The 15,640-nt window shown below is 55.2% G+C and overlaps 1 protein-coding gene across 8 annotated transcripts; it reads left to right on the top strand.

Moving 5' to 3' along the window:
* Positions 1–1,940: 1,940 nt before the first annotated feature.
* On the top strand, positions 1,941–10,635 carry LOC116241372 (uncharacterized). Of its 8 annotated transcripts, none has more exons than XR_016464870.1 (6): positions 1,941–2,875; positions 2,974–3,055; positions 3,168–3,265; positions 5,565–6,813; positions 6,924–8,353; positions 8,524–10,635. XR_016464870.1 is itself a non-coding variant. In XM_090136757.1 (6 exons), the coding sequence occupies exons 4-6, from the start codon at positions 6,738–6,740 to the stop codon at positions 8,723–8,725; spliced, it is 309 nt and encodes a 102-aa protein (XP_089992883.1). In that variant the 5' UTR covers positions 1,941–2,875; positions 2,974–3,055; positions 3,168–3,265; positions 5,565–6,737; the 3' UTR covers positions 8,726–10,635. The 8 variants fall into 8 exon arrangements, 1 of the variants encoding a protein (XP_089992883.1); XR_016464874.1 differs by having other exon boundaries at positions 8,307–8,353; XR_016464871.1 differs by having other exon boundaries at positions 5,565–6,797.
* The last annotated feature ends 5,005 nt before the right edge of the window (positions 10,636–15,640 follow it).

Below are 15,640 nucleotides of genomic sequence, written 5' to 3' on the forward strand. Positions count from 1 at the left end.
GAGGGAATGGCTTCAAGCTGCACCAGGGGAGATTTACACTGGACGTTAGGAAATACTACTTCTCTCAAAGAGTGGTCAGGCAGTGGAATGGGCTGCCCATGGAGGTGGTGGAGTCACCGACCCTGGAGGTGTACAAGGAATGTTTGGATTTCGTGTTGAGGGATATGGTTTAGTGAGAACTACTGGTGATAGGTGGGACGGTTGGACTGGATGATCTTGTAGGTCTTCTCTAACCTTGGTGCTTCTGTGATCTTCTGTGATCTTCCTAGTCCCCAGTCCTGCCCTGTGCTGGTGCTCTGCAACAAACAGCAATCCAACACACTGTTTCCCTGCAGAATCACAGAATCGCTCACGTTGGAAAAGAACTTCAAGAGCATCGAGTCCAACCACGACCTGACCAAAGTACCCCAACTCTAACAACCCTCCTCTAAATCATGTCCTGGAGCACCACATCCAAATGGTTTTTAAACATGTTCGGGGATGGTGACTCAACCACCTCCCCAGGGAGCCCATTCCAGTGCTCAACAACCCTTCCTATAAAGAATTTTGTCCTGATATCCAACCTAAAGTTACCCCCTGCCTGTGCGTTCTGTGCAACCCCACAGATGTGACAATGCGGACTGGCTTCTGCACTGGCTTCTCAAAGGAAACGGTGTCAGGAGGAAGCAGCTGATCCTGCCACTCACGCTGCTATTCTGCGTCCCTCCCCAGGACTCCCACAGCTTCCTCTCCCCAGCCCAGCTCAGCTCCTCGCGGGCTGCAGACGCTGCTGAGGCTCTCGCACTCCATGGCCGTCATCTTCTCGTGCTGCCGGACCGCTCTCTGCAGGGCTGCGCTGAGTTCCTGCCGCTGCAGCCAGAACCGCAGCTCCCGTGCTGACGGATGGAGGAGCTCTGTGCCGGCACCCACAGCACGTGGTCCCCGGGCTGCCGGTGGCACGGCAGGATGCTCCCCTCCCTGCCTCCCATCGTCCCTCAGCTACGGCATCCTCCTATAATCTGCCTAAGGATTCCAAGACCCTGCAGAGGGCTCCGGTCAGGCCGATCGACGGCTGATGCCAACGGCACGAGGTTCAACACCACCACACGCCGGGTCCCGCACTTTGGTCACAACGACCCCAGGCATCGCTGCGGGCTTGGGGCAGAGCGGCCGGAAGGCCGCGTGGAGGAAAAGGATCCGGAGCTGCAGGCCAACGCTCGGCTGAACGCGAGCCAGCGGCCGAGAAGCCGGCCGAGCAGCAGCAGCAGAAGCTGATCGCCCCGCGCTCAGCCCCGCCCCGCACAGCGCCGGCCTCGGGCCGGCACCGTTTGCCCCGGGCGGGAGCGCGGCCGTCGGCGCCCATCGAGGAGCCCGAGAAGGCGATCCGCGTGGGGCTGAACTACCCGAACTGCCGCGACCGCCGCCTGCAGCGGGACGCCAAGGTGCCCCGGAGCCGCCCGTATCCAGCGGGTTCCCCACGCCATCGCCGGGCCCCGCCGCCCGCCCGGACGCCCCGCTCCCCCCCCTGCGCCCGGGCAGCCGCCAGCCCGTGCTTGCCGCTCTCCAGCAAGGCCCGCACGGAGCGGGGCAGGGCGTGACGGCGCGGGCGCGGGCGCGGCCTCGCTGCGGTCCCCCACGTCTCCGCCCTCCTCCTCCCGCAGCCGCAGCCGGGGCCCGGCCGCCCCGGAGCCCTGGAAGCGGAGCTGCGCCGCGGGCAGCTGAGCCGGGGCTGGGCGGGACGCGCGCGGTGATGACGCAATGATGGCGCGACCGCGGACGGAAAGGACCCCGCGCGGAGCGCCCGCCCCATCCGGCGGACCGACCAATGGGGGAGCGAAGGAGGCGGGGCCGAGCGCGAGCTCTCCGCCAATGGCGGCCGCGGCCGCGGGGCTCCGTGCGGGGAACGCGGCGCTCCGCCGCCCCGGGTCCCCGCCGTCGCCGCCCGCCCCGTGCCTCGGGGACGCCGGGCGGTCGGGGGAAGGCGGCGCGGGGGCACCGCCGCCGGCCCCCGTCCGTCCCCCGTCGGAACCGAGCCGTCCGCCGTCGTTGCGCCGCCGGGCTGCGAGAAGCGGCGGCTGACCGCGAGCGGCTCCTGGCTGAGCCGGGCAGCCCCGAAAGAGAGGGAGCGATCGCGCGGGTCGAGGCGCGTTCGAGCCCGGCACGGAGTCAGCGAGAGCCTTCGGCTGCTGCCCCGCAGCTGCAGTCCCCAGGTGCCGTTTTCCATCTGTCCGTCTGTTCCCGCGCGCAGCTCCCGGAGCTGCGTGAAGCCGACGTGGAGCAGCTTCGAGTTGGCCCCGAGGAGGGAAGCCGCGAGGGGGGATGATTGTCAGGATGGGAGCTGGTTGGGAACGCGGTCATTCCTCTGTTTACTGCTCTGTGTGTTCAACGATTAAATGTTTAGCGTTCGTTTTTCAGCGCTTCTGTGTGCAGTCGTATCTGCAGCTCCAAAGACCCCCCCATCCCGCTGCCCACCGCTGGGTGAGGACAGAGCAGCTCAAATGGCCGTGTCGTAGGACTGCACCCACCAGCGCCTTTCCTTCCCCCGCATCCCCTCCCCTCCTCAGCACCGCGTGGGAAATGGCTGGGGTGGGATTCTGGCAGAGCTAGGGTGGCTCAGCCTGCAGAAGAGGAGGCTCGGGGGATCCCGGGCACAGCCATCAGTCCCCGCAGGGAGGTGCGGAGAGGACGGAGCCAGGCTGCGCCTGGCGGTGCCCAGCAGCAGTACCGGAGGCTCACGCTGCAGCACAGCAGGTTTCCCTGCGTGCCAGCGCTGAGCCCCCAGCTCTGGTCAGCGCCGTTGGACATTTTTGCCAATGATCACGATGCAGGAGATGAGCGCATCCTCGCGAAATGCACCGGGCATCCTAAGGCACGAGGTGCTGCTGGCACTCCTGAGGTTTGTAAGGGGCAGCGGGGGCTGTGGTCGGGGTGCCTCGAAGGGACTTTGAGGTGCTGTGGGTTCAGAATTGTATTTCTTCCTCATGTTTCACACAGACGGTGGCAGTTCGGCCCAGTACCTCAAGGTGGCAGCAGGACCCCCAACAACAACGGAAACGTCGGCTCCCCAGAGCCCCGTGTACGGCTGTGTGAATGATGGAGGGCGTAAGAAACGTAGAACATGCACGGGGCTTATGATGTACCGTGACACAGGGATGACATACTCACGTGTCCTTTCCATATCCTTTCAGCAGTTGGGTTAAAGCCTCCTGAGATCATACGAATGGTAAATCCCGCTTGACAAACGTGATGTCATTCTCTGACAAGGTGACCCGCTTAGTGGATGAAGGTGAGGCTGTTGATTTGGTCTACCTGGACTTCAGTAAGGCCTGTGACACTGTCCCCCACAGCATCCTCGTGGAGAAGCTGGCTGCCCATGGTTTGGATGGGCGTATGCTCTGCTGGGTGAAACACTGTCTGGATGGCCGGGCCCAAAGAGTTGTGGTCAATGGAGCTGAACCCAGCTGGCGGCCAGTCACGAGTGGTGTCCCCCACGGCTCAGTGCTGGGACCACTCGTATTTAACGTCTTTATCAATAATCTTGATGAGGGGATTGAGTTCATCCTCAGTAGGTTTGCAGATGACACCAAGCTGGGAGGGAGTGTTGATCTGCTGGAGGGGAGAAAGGCACTGCAGAGGGACCTGGACAGATTGGTCAGTTGGCTGAGGCAAACTGTATGAGTTTCAATAGGGCTGAGTGTCGGGTCCTGGGGGCTGGTCTCTTCTCACCGCTGACAGGACGAGGGGAATGGCCTCAAGTTGTGCCATGAGAGTTTAGGTTGGGTATCAGGAAAAACGTCTATACAGAGAGGGGTGGTTAAGCACTGCAACTTAGAGAGAAGGAAGTGGTGCGGGACCACAGCAAGGGCCTTGCACAAGTCCAGGGAGATGACATCAGTTGCCCTCCTGTTGTCCATCAGTGCTGACACTGCATCACAGAAGGCACCAGGTGGATCAGGCACGATCTGCCCTTGGTGCAGCCATGCTGGCTGTCCCGGATCACTTCTTCATCTCTCAGCTGCCTTAACACATCATCTGGGAAGATCTGCTCCATGATCTCAAATACCTACGAGGTTGCTATGACTTTGCACTGCGCAGGTGTAGCGTGGAAACTTCTTGCTCTGAAGAGAAGCCAATGTAAGTGTATTCTGGGAGAATTAAGCAGAATGTGACACAGCCAGCAGAGTTAAGAAATAGCTCTTTTATTCACTATTGCATGAGCAATCTGGAAAGCCTCAGCTGGCGGCAGCAGTGGTTGTCCAGGTGTGGGACATGGTCCCCGCACCCTGCGCCAGGGGGATGGCTGCCATCCGGTGGAGGATGGGAGCAGGGATGGTCACAGTGCCCAGCGGGGCTTGGGGCGACTCGATCTCTTCTGTGTGGCCAGGGGGATGTAGGCTGGGCTGGGGGGCCACAGGGGCTGCACTGGGGACAGCGGAGCTGGGGTGCTCTCTGGTCTGAGGGGGAGGATGTGCTGGGGCTCCGCGGCACCTAGGCTGGATTTCTTAACACATGTGGAGGCCGCTGGGGCCGAGCCCACCTGTTCTCTGCTTTGTCTGGGGCCGGCTCGCTGTCCAGATGCCATGAACCCTTGCGGGCAGCACACTGGGCTTTGGCAGATTCCATGAGGTGCCTGCAGAGAGAGGAACTGCTGAGGGCACGGGAGAGCCTCCCACTCTCCTTCCTCCCAGCACCACACAGAGTGGCGCTGGAATAAAGAGCGTGGTGGGATGGAGGTGGTGGAGCAGCTCACTGGTGTTTCTGCCTCTGCTGCTGGATGCAAATGCAGTACAGAATCCTTACAAGGAGCACAGCAACAAACAAAGCAAACAAAGCAGAGTGCCTTTGGAGGAGAACATGGAGACATCTTCCACAGGGACGCTGTGCGCTTCTGCATGTTCTTCATGAGCTGCGTGTTCTTCAGCACCCGCAACCTGAAGGAACAATGGTGGTCAGTGCTACGCCTCGTGCCTGACTGGCAGTCTCATCAGAGCTCTGACACTGCCATGAAATGTTGTGTTTCATTTCCGTGGCTTCCTGGAACAACGCTTCCCTGGGATGCAGGGACTGTGGGAGGAAGATTGCTGCTGCTTCTCGCCGTCTGCTGAGTGTGGTTCAGGCGGCTTTGTTCCCAAAGGACAAAGTTCCTAAGTCCTTGGGAAGCCGGTGGGAGGGAAGCAACCTCTAACCGCCAGCCACAGAGCTCTGTGCACGGCCTTTACCTTGAAGTGGAGCACCAGCCGCTTGAACGTCCTCTGTGTCCTCATGGGAGAAGAGCAGCGTGCAGCTGCTGCCCTCCTGACACACAACCTCAGCCACAGGCTGTCCGTTGATCTCTTTAGAAAGAAGGAAGCAGAGTGGAACCGTAAATATCTGCTCTCATCAGGAAGATGTTATCTTCAGGGGGCACTACTTCTCAGAAGACATCAGTGTTTTCCACATGTATAGAATGTTGGTTTCCAAGCCCTCTGGTAAACAGACAGAAATGTACCCACCAGGAGCTGCATTCTCCATCGTGACTGTCTGTAGAATGTGAGAAAACCTCTGAAAATATCTTTGTCTTACCAACTTCCCTCTCTGTCCCACAGGACCTGAACAGGATGTACCAGATGAGCCAGCTACTGAACGTAGCACTCTGTTTGGTGAAGTCCACCCAGACAAACTACCCACCCCTGGGATACCAGCGGGGGTCCGGCACGGGAAGCAGCTCTGCTCTGGAGGCACTTCTGCAAGCAAAGAACCATGAGAGCTTTCCATCATACACCACAGTCTGTGTCACTGCGTGACGGCACAGTGCCATCTGAGGAACAGATGGTACCAGGGATGGTGCAGGGACAGGGCACGCACGTGCAGCTCTGTGCTCTCACTCCTGCAGGTGTGCCTGGCTGACATTAGGGCTGTGAGGTGGCAGCTCACAAAGGAAGTAAAAAGCCATGACATACCCATGCCATCTGCTAGAGCTTCCGTCCGGGGAGCCGGCTGGGATTCTGCATCCCATTCATCTCCACTCGCATCTGTAAACAAACGGGACAGAGCAGCTCGTGTCAGACACGTCCATATCCATCTCCAGATGGGAACAACGAGGGATCGCTCCACGGCACCCTCCTCTCCCTTCCACACAGCAGCGTCTCACCCATAGGTGCCGGGTGCCTGCAGTGGCACCGTGCTGATACACAGCAATCCGTGTGTGGAACTGTCTGGAGACGGGAGGGGAAGAGAACTGAAAGGAGACGGAGGGGGGAGGAAAAGAGAACGGTAGGGGGAGCCTGAAAGGCTCTGTCCTGGCAGTGATTTACCTCTGCGTTCCACCTCAGGAACAAAAGCTGTGTCTGACCAGAACACTGGCTTAAAAGAACCGGTGTAGTCATCTAGAATCACAAACAGATAAGAGAAGCTCCCGTTAAATGCTGTGATCTCTTTTTCCATCAGAGACCAGAGTTGGGTCAGGTAATGAGCTGGGAGAAAGATTGAGGTTGTCAGTTCCACAGCTACAGAGTGGGCAGGAAGACACAGGGGCAGGTTGCAAAATACTCACCAGGCCATGTGCAGCACCATCATGGACCGCACGAACCAACATTTGGCCACTCAGGCCTTACTTACTTACTTACTTACCATTGCAGATCAATGGTGGGCACAACGGAAGGTGACAGTAAAGCACAAGAGGAAACCATGCAGCCAGAAGTTTGCTCTCCTGAAGTTGAGAGTCCTGCTCCACTTTTTGCCAGGCCTGCATTCTTCAAGATCACAAACTCCACCAAGGCATGTCAGCACAGCCCAGGCTGCCTCCAGTCTTAGCCTCTCTAACGCTCTCCTCTGCATTGGTGAGCACCAGGTCTGGTAAGGCTTCACCTCAGGTTGGTCCATCTATTTCCTGGACCAGGAGGTTATCCTTGACAGACTCCAGGAATCTCCTGGGTTGTCTGCCACCCGCTGTGCCACTCTCCCAGCAGGTATCTGGGTGGCTGAAATCCCCCATCAGGACAAGAGCCTGTGAGCACAACACCTGCAGCTGAAGCAAGAAGGTCTCGTCAACAGCCTCCTCCTGATCAGGTGGCCTGTAGCAGACCCCAGCCACTAGGTGCCCTTTACCGGACCGATCCTTGATTTGACCCACAAGCTCTCGATCTGATTGTGGCTGTTCCTCAGACACAGCTCTTGGCATTCAATCCACTTCCTAGCGCAGAGGGCAATTCCCCTCACCATAGCTAACACTGCATGGGATGTTTTGACACTGGATCTGATGTCAGCCAGCCTCTTGGGCTGGGGTTTGTGGCTTTGGGACTGGGGTTGTGGCTGGTCCGAGCCTTTCCAGCTGTGGCTTTAGGCCTCGGGGACGATGCCAGCCTGTCTGCCTTTCAAGCTGTGGCTATAAGCCCTAGGCTGGTGCTGGCCTCTCGGGCTGTGGCTTTAAGCCCTGGGCTGGTGTAAGCCTCTCAGGCTGTGGCTTTAGGCCCTAGAGCTTGAGGCAGCCTATAGCGACGTGCATTTTAAAGTGGCTCATGGAAGTAAATGAAAGCAAGAGAACATGGAGCTCTGCTGGGTATTTCTAGAATTGGAATAGAGACAGGAGAGCGTGCTCAGCCTTGTGTGGTTGGTTGTACCCATCAGTACCAACCGCAGCTGAAATTGTCTTTACATCTTTGTTAGGCACTCCTCTGTCTGCCACTTTTAGTCTCTGTTTTCTGGAATGCAGGGATTTCTCTTAGTGGCCACAAACACTGCCAGGATAAGCCAGTCTGAATTATCACTGTTGCTTACCCTCCTCAAGAGAAGATGACTGTGCCTTTCAAATGCTGCCAAATCCTGGGCTTTGGTGTGCTCTGTGTGCCACCAGAAGAGAGCGTGACATTGGAAAATGAGGAACTCGAGATCCCAAAGCTCCAAGGAATGTAGTCTGTCAGAGCCAAGGGTCTTGGAAGGAAGAGTCCCCATTGTCCCTTTTCCCTTTTGCTTTCCTTTTCCCTCCGCAAGCGAAGATGGCTGTACTCTGAAGGCAGGTGGAGGCAGGGACAAGGGTCAGGAGCCAGGACAGAATGGTTTCTTTGTTGCTCGTTGGAAGGAAGGACTGTGTTTAGTGCAGACGGATTTGCCATAGTGTTTCTTACAGGGACTGACAGTGGGGTGAGATGTGCCCTGAAGTGGGCATGCTTGCCAGTAGGCAAAGGAGAAATGCAAATCATACCAATAAGTCCAACAAGGGTGTCCCTGGGGACAGGGCTCCCTGCAGCACTGGGGCTGTGCTGCCGAGCTGCCGGGCTCCCACTGTCATGCATGAGCCCCGGCTGTGCAGCAGGGCCTGACCACCTTCTCTGCCCCGTGTTCACCTACAGGGGAAGAAGGAGCGGGCGAGGAGACGGGGGCTCGCCTTCTGGATACAGTGAGTGTCCCCTCATTGCCCCATGCCCAGCCACCAGCAGCCGGGCTCCCGGCAGTGGGCTGATGGCCTGGCCCCCCACTGCAGCCGGCGGGGCTCCCAAACGGCCCCTTTGGCACTGTGGGGGCTGTGCTGCCGTGGGGTGGGGACGCCTCATCCCTTTTGCCCCACAGGACGATCTGCCTCATCCTGGTCTGCCTCCAGCTGCTACTCGTTGTCGTGCTGGGCTCTGCAGTACTGTACGCCCAGCACTATGACCAGGAGCTCTTCTATCGGCTCCTGCCTCGAGTGCTGCCCCGGGCAATGTTCGCTTCCCTGGTGTACTTTACAAGCAGTACCCTGCATGTGGTCTGTGATGGGCTGCTGCCCATCTGACCGCCCTGCTCAGTAACCCTTCCCAGCTCGGGGCTGCGCGGTGGGGCGTGGGGAGAGGGGTCTGTCCCCACGGAAGGGGCCTCTCCTGTGCTCCTGCCCCCCAGAGGCGCACAGGCACAGCTGTGGGCAGTGCAGGCAGGTGGCCGAGTGCCACCGCTTTGGACTTATCAGTAAGTTTCTACTGTCGTCGTGAGTCGTTGCCAGCTGAACAGCACCACCTGCGACAACCCATCAGACTGAAGATCCACACCTGACACCGGGACGTGGCTGGATCTACGAGTGCTTTGCTGTCTGTCTGTCCCTCTTTCCCCATTTCCTGCCTTTTCTCTTTGCCATCTCTTATTTGACTCTTTGCAGCAGCCATTGCCTACAATTGTTTACCTCTACCGCTTACTCATTGCAATTAGCCCATTGGCCAGTGTTACCTCCAATTGGTTGTTGCTGACTGTTAAGAAAGCTCTCAAAAAATGGATGTGTATTATTCCTCTGAGTTTGGATGACTCCATTGCAGTAGTGACCCTTTGCTGACCAGGGGAGACGCGACTCAGGAGATGGACAGAGATTCACCTCCTCAAGACACACTGAGTGGGACGAGACATAGCTAGGAGGAGAAATGGGATGAGCAGTGTCCCTCTGCGCACAGACGTCTGCTGCTGCGTCTGCACGGATCTCTTGTGCTCAGTGGAGTTTGTCCATGAAGGCTGCAGCAAAGAAAAAGTGTCTCTGCTAGGGAGTCCTGGAGAGGCATAGAGATGCAAAACAGGAGAAATGAAAACTAAAAGCAGGAGCCCAAGGCCAAATGCTGCCAAGCAGCATAACCCCAAGAACAAAAGGCTGCACCCCTTTAGCAAAAGCCTGAACCCAAGGCCCAGAGATTTAACTCCTTTAACACAAAGTTGCACCCCAACGCCAAATGGTGCACCCCTTTCACAAAATCCTAACCGCAGGACTGGTGGCTTTAGACCCCTGCCAACAATTCATGGGGAGAGCAGCTTCAGGGAAGGGAAGACTGCAGTGCACAAGGGATGTGAAGTGCCAAGGGTGAAAAAAAAGCTCTTAGGTTCTCTGCTCTCTGACCTGGAAGTCTCAGATGGGGAACGGAATAAACTCCCCCACAATTCAGGAGGAAACAGAGTCCTACTGTTCCACCTGGACTGCCACAAGCCCGCAGGGCCAGATGAGATTCATCCAAGAGTGCTGGGAGAGCTGGTGGAGGTGAAAAGCCAAGCTGCTTTCCATCATCTATCAGCCTTCCTGGTCAACTGGAGATGCACTTTGGCCACAACAACCCCAGGCACCGCCATGGGTGTGGGGCAGAGCAGCTGGAAGTCAGTGTAGAGAAAACGGACCTGAGGTTATTGGTTGACACTCAGCTGAACACGAGCCAGCAGTGTGCCCAGGTGGCCAAGAAGACCAACGGCATCCTGACCGTATCAGAAACGGTGCTGCCAGCAGTGCAGGGAAGTGATTGTCCCTCTGCACTCAGCTCTGGTGAGGCTGCAGCTCAAGTGCTGTGCTCAGTTCTGGGCCCCTCACTGCAAGAAGTGTCTCAGGGAGACCTCATGGCTCTCTGTAACTCCTGAGGGAGGCTATGGTGAGCTGGGGGTTGGTCTCTTCTCTCATGTAACAGTGATAGGATGAGAGGGAATGGCCTCAAGTTGCACCACGGGAGATTCAGGCTGGATGTTAGGAAATATTACTGCTCTAACAGAGTGGTTGGTCGCTGCAATGGGCTGCTCTGGCAGTGGTGGAGTCACCACCCCTGGAGGTGTTCAAGGAACATTGAGATGTTGTGTTGAGGGACATGGATTAGTGAGAGCTATTGGTGATTTCAACCTCGGTGACTGCGTGATTCTGTAATTCTGGATGGGGGATTGAGAGGGGACGTCGGGGGGGGACGAGGATCAGAATGGCGGAATAGGAGGGGTGGGACGGGGGAAGGGAAGGAGGAAAGGGACTCTGGGGGTCAGAATGGGGATGAGGGGGGAACTGAGGGGGGCAGTGAGCTGGGGGGTAGAGGAGGACTGCAGGGATCAGAATGGGGGAACTGTAGGGAGGAGGGGGCTCCAATAGTCAGATGGGAGGGGGACCACAGAGGAGGGTGTGACTCTGGGGGTCACAAAGAGGGACTGGGGAGGTTGTGGCTGAACCACTGGGGGGGGACACAGCACCTCCTGCCACCAAGCAGAGGTTCTGAGTGACACAGAAGCCCCACGGGGCCAAAGCAGAGCTGCATGCGGCCCCCAGCTCCTTTAAGCCCAGTCCCCTCCTTATTGCCCCCCCCCCAAACACCCACCTGTAGAAGCTGAGGCGGCGCATACTCCCCATCTGGAGTACTGCCTCCAGGTCTAGGGCCCTCAGTACAAGGAAGGCAGAGAGCTGTTGGAGAGGGTCCAGAGGAGACCCTCAAAGACCATCAGAGGGCTGGAGCACCTCCCCTACAAAGACAGGCTGAGGGAGCTGGGCTTGTTCAGTTTGGAGAAATGAAGGCTGTGGAGTGAGCTCATTGCAGCTTTTCAGGACCGAAAGGGAGCCTAGAAACAGGAGGGGAGTCAGCTCTTTGAAAGGGTAGATTACAGCAGCACAAGGGGAAATGGTTTGAAGTTGAGGCAGGGAAGATTGAGGTTGGATGTCAAGGGGAAGTTGTTTGCTGTGAGAGTGGTGAGGTGCTGGAACAGCTGCCCAGAGAGGCTGTGGATGCCCTGTCCATCCCTGCAGCTGTTCAAGGCCAGGCTGGATGGGGCCCTGGGCAGCCTGGTCTGGTATTAAATGTGGAGGTGATGGCCCTGCCTGTGGTGGGAAGGTGTCAGAGATGATCCTTGAGATCCATTTCAACCTGGGCCATTCCGTGTGATTCTGTGATTCTGTCCTGGTTCTATCAGTGCTCGATGCCATCCTGCAGGCTGTTGTGCAGAGTGCAGTGCTGTGGAGCTGTGCTTCCAAGCCCTGTGCTCACCAGCACTCTCGTGTGAGTTCCGCCTCTCCCAGGAATCTCCTGTTCCCAGTGTTGGAAACATCCAAATAATTTTTGTCAGGACGGTATCTCTGATAAAGCAGATTTTATTCGCAATTGCAATGGCGGGCGTCCCGCAAGCAGGAGCGCACCTATGGACACAAGATGACAGTCTTTATACCCTGTTTTTCCCTTTATCCATCCCCCTGCCCTGTTTCCCCATTGGCTGGGTACTCCAGGTTCACAATCTTATCAGTTTACGTTTGTTGATTCGTGTGTTATCTGGTGTAGCCATCCTGTTGTTTCCAAGATGTCTCGGTGCTCTTCTTGTATTGATATGGTGATTGTCTCCGAAGTCTTCGTTAAACAAAGAGCACGGGGGGGGGGGGGGGGGGGGGGATGATGCCAGGCCTTCAGATGTCTCTTCAGGGCTTCCTCGGCATACCATGCTTTGTTCTCTGGTTTGATCTCGTGCAGGATCTTCTTGCAATGTGTGTGACAAAATATACATATATACACCTATATACAGAGCGTGCATTCCTGGGAAGGTTTGTCTAGAAGATAAGCGATGTAAACTATCAGAGTTCTTCCCCAAGTTAAGTAGAAGGACTCCCAAAAGGAACTATGACAACAGAGTTCATGAAATAAAAATATTATCCAATTCTAATGCAGAAACAACATTTGATTCCCACACCAGGAACCTCCACTGCTCCCTTGCTCTGTGTGCGAACATGTGTGCAGAACCACACACCGATGTGCAAAGACTTCCCCGTGCACATACCTGTGCATTCACACACCTGCAAGCACATCCTTACACAGCCCTGTGTGCACGCTCCATCCATGTGAGTGCAAATATGAGCAGAACCAGACAGCCATGTGCAAAGACGTTCATGCACACACATGTGCAAACCCACCCCACTGCACACCCACATGCATGAAGACACGAGTGCAGCTCCAGCCTTGCACACAGCCACGTGCTGTGCACACTCTGATGTTCAACACCATCTCTGCACACCCTGTATGCACACATACCTGCACTCACAGCTCTATGACCAAATGCCGATTGCATGGCACAGCCAACATGCAGGCGGTGGGAAATGTCAGGAGGAAAGATGTCCTGTTATGCTAATTCAATCTCCTCTCTGTAATGAAGGCACTGGGGCACAGCTGTAGCCTCATCTTGAGATGTGGGTTGCTACAGGATTCCTCATTTGGACACTGCGGGGTTATGTAAGAGATTATTATTTTGCATCATCATTGTTGTTAAAAAGCAAGAATGTTTGTCCAGAGCCAATAAGCTTAGAATTTTTGTCAGGACGGTATCCCTGATAAAAGCAGAATTTATTCACGATTGCAATGGCGGGCGTCCCGCTAGCGGGAGCGCCCCTATGGACACAACATGGCAGCCTGTATACCCTGTTTTCTCCCCCTTGCATTCCTCCTCCCCTGCTTCCCCACTGGGTGGGTGCTCCAGGTTTGCGGTCTTATCAGAAGGCTGACATTTGCCATTTACTTGTTAATTTGTTTGTTATCTGGTGCCAGTCAGTAGTCATCCTGTTGTTTCCAAGGTGTCTCGGTGCTCTCTTTGTTCTATTGATATGGTGATTTTCTTTAAAGTTGTTATCGTTAAACAAAGAGCACTGGGGAATGATGTCAGGCCTTCCCAATGTCGGGCGCTTCCTCGGGTATGCCATGGCCTGTTCTCTGGTTTGCTCTCGTGCGGGATATTCTCACAGTGTGTACCAATAAAATTCGCCTATACGGGTAGTATACCATAAATGGGAATCACCAGAAGGGGTCAAGAAAAGGACACGGAGGAAGACTACTTACTTCAACCCATACGACCACCAAAAGGCAGAATAAGACCCCCTAGCAACAACCGGATCATGCGCAGAGTACACCACGATAGGAATGCGGGAGGACACGAATACGGAAGATGAACTGCATAAAAGGACCGCGTACCTGTTCAAACCTCGCGGCAGTTGGTGGAACGCAGAGTCCCCTGTCGCCCAGCGCTGCATTGCCTCTTTGTTCTTTGTTCTTTATAATTAATAAATTCAATTATTGGCTCCTTAACCCTTGGTCCATTATTTTATCGATAACAATTGGTGCCGTGACTCGGATAGGAATAGTGGCGGGATTCTGAGAGTTTGGGGGGGCGCCCCGCCAGAGTTGGTGGCCCCGCTCCTGATTCCCTGCCTTACTCCTACTGACGATCCGAAATTTAAGAACAAAGAGGCAAGAAAGGACCGGTCGACCCCTTAAATTTTGTGCACAAAAGTCCGGACGAAGACGCAGGACGCGTAAGTAACTGCCGTTTTGGCAGGGGTTTTCCGTTCGGTCGGGGTCGGGTTTCCCGGAGTGTGACGAGTGGTGTGTGTGTGTGAGAGGGGGCCGGTAGCTCGGACTAACCCAAGCGAGTGTGGACCCTCTAGTAGTGCGGTTCTCATTGCCTGCGAAGGCGTGAGCCACAAACGAGGGGAAGCGAGTGAAACGCATACACGAGTGAGTGAAGGCACTCCGGAAGATGGGACAGGGAAAGAGTAAGGACCCTGTGACCATGAAACGTTCTTCAATCCCAAAGGATTCCCCTCTAGCATTCATGATAGAAATGTGGAGGTACTATCCCGGGACAAGAAATAAGAGTAAGACTAAAATGATTTACTATTGCGTGAAAGTATGGGGAGATCAGGAGATTGGCCCCAATGTCCGTTGGCCGAAATTTGGATCCAGCGAAGATTGGGTACAGCAGCAACTAAATTTTTGGGTTAACGATAAGACTCCCTTCAGTCAGGAAGAGAGCGAATATGCAGCTGTCTGGGTTACACGCCCAGGGGGACCAGCAATCCCGATCCTTAAACTATCCCAGGCAGGCAGAAAAACTGAGAAACAGAAACCTCGGAAGGAGGAGGATATCCCCGTGGGACCCCCACCATATATTCCACCACCACCATCAACAGCTCCTCCCCCTCCACAGCCCGAGGTAGATAACCAGGATAATTCAGATAATCAGGAAATAGATCCTAACTCAGGTCCCCAAACTAGGAGCAGGACCCGTCAGCAAAATCTATATCCATTGCGAGAAGTACCTATGGGGGGTCCCAATCCACAGATGGGATTTATTTCGGTACCCTTAAGTTCAGGGGATGTTAGGGAATTTAAGAAAGAGATGGGTAAGCTTTTGGAAGACCCATTAGGAGTTGCGGAAAGGGTAGACCAGTTTCTAGGCCCCAATATATATACGTGGGATGAGTTACAGTCCATTCTAGGCATCTTATTTACAACTGAAGAAAAACACATGATCAGGACTGCAGGAATGAGAGTCTGGGACGCTCAGCATGCCCAGGGACCTCAGGCAGATGTAAAATGGCCCTTACAAAGACCCCAATGGGACCATCAGGATTTGAATCACCGAATACATATGCAGGATTTACGAAATATAGTTATCCAGGGGATTAGGGAAGCAGTCCCTAGGGGCCAGAATATCAATAAAGCTTTTAACGAAAGGCAGAAGAAAGAGGAGTCCCCTAATGATTGGCTAGAACGATTACGAAAGAATCTACAAATGTACTCGGGGCTAGACACCGAAACCCCGTTAGGACAAGCTTTATTAAAAACACAGTTTGTAGCAAAGGCTTGGGATGATATACGAAAGAAACTTGAAAAGATTGAGAATTGGCAGGACAGGGGAATGGATGAACTACTAAGGGAAGCTCAAAAGGTTTATGTTCGTAGGGACGATGAGAACCAGAAGAAGCAAGTTAGGATGATGGTGGCTGCAGTTAGAGAGTGTCAGAAACTGGATAAGCAGGAAAGGCAGCCACTACAGAAACCACTCTCCAGCCAGGGGAGGGGTGAAGGAGCTGGGGATAGAAAGGAAGAACGAATTTGCTTCTATTGTGGGAAGAAAGGTCACTTAAAGAGAAATTGCAGAATTAAAATACAGGATGAAAAGATGTTTA

This window comes from Phasianus colchicus, chromosome 3 (genome assembly GCF_987193195.1).
Source record: "Phasianus colchicus chromosome 3, bPhaCol1.hap1.1, whole genome shotgun sequence".
In the NCBI taxonomy this organism is placed as follows: Eukaryota; Metazoa; Chordata; class Aves; order Galliformes; family Phasianidae; genus Phasianus; species Phasianus colchicus.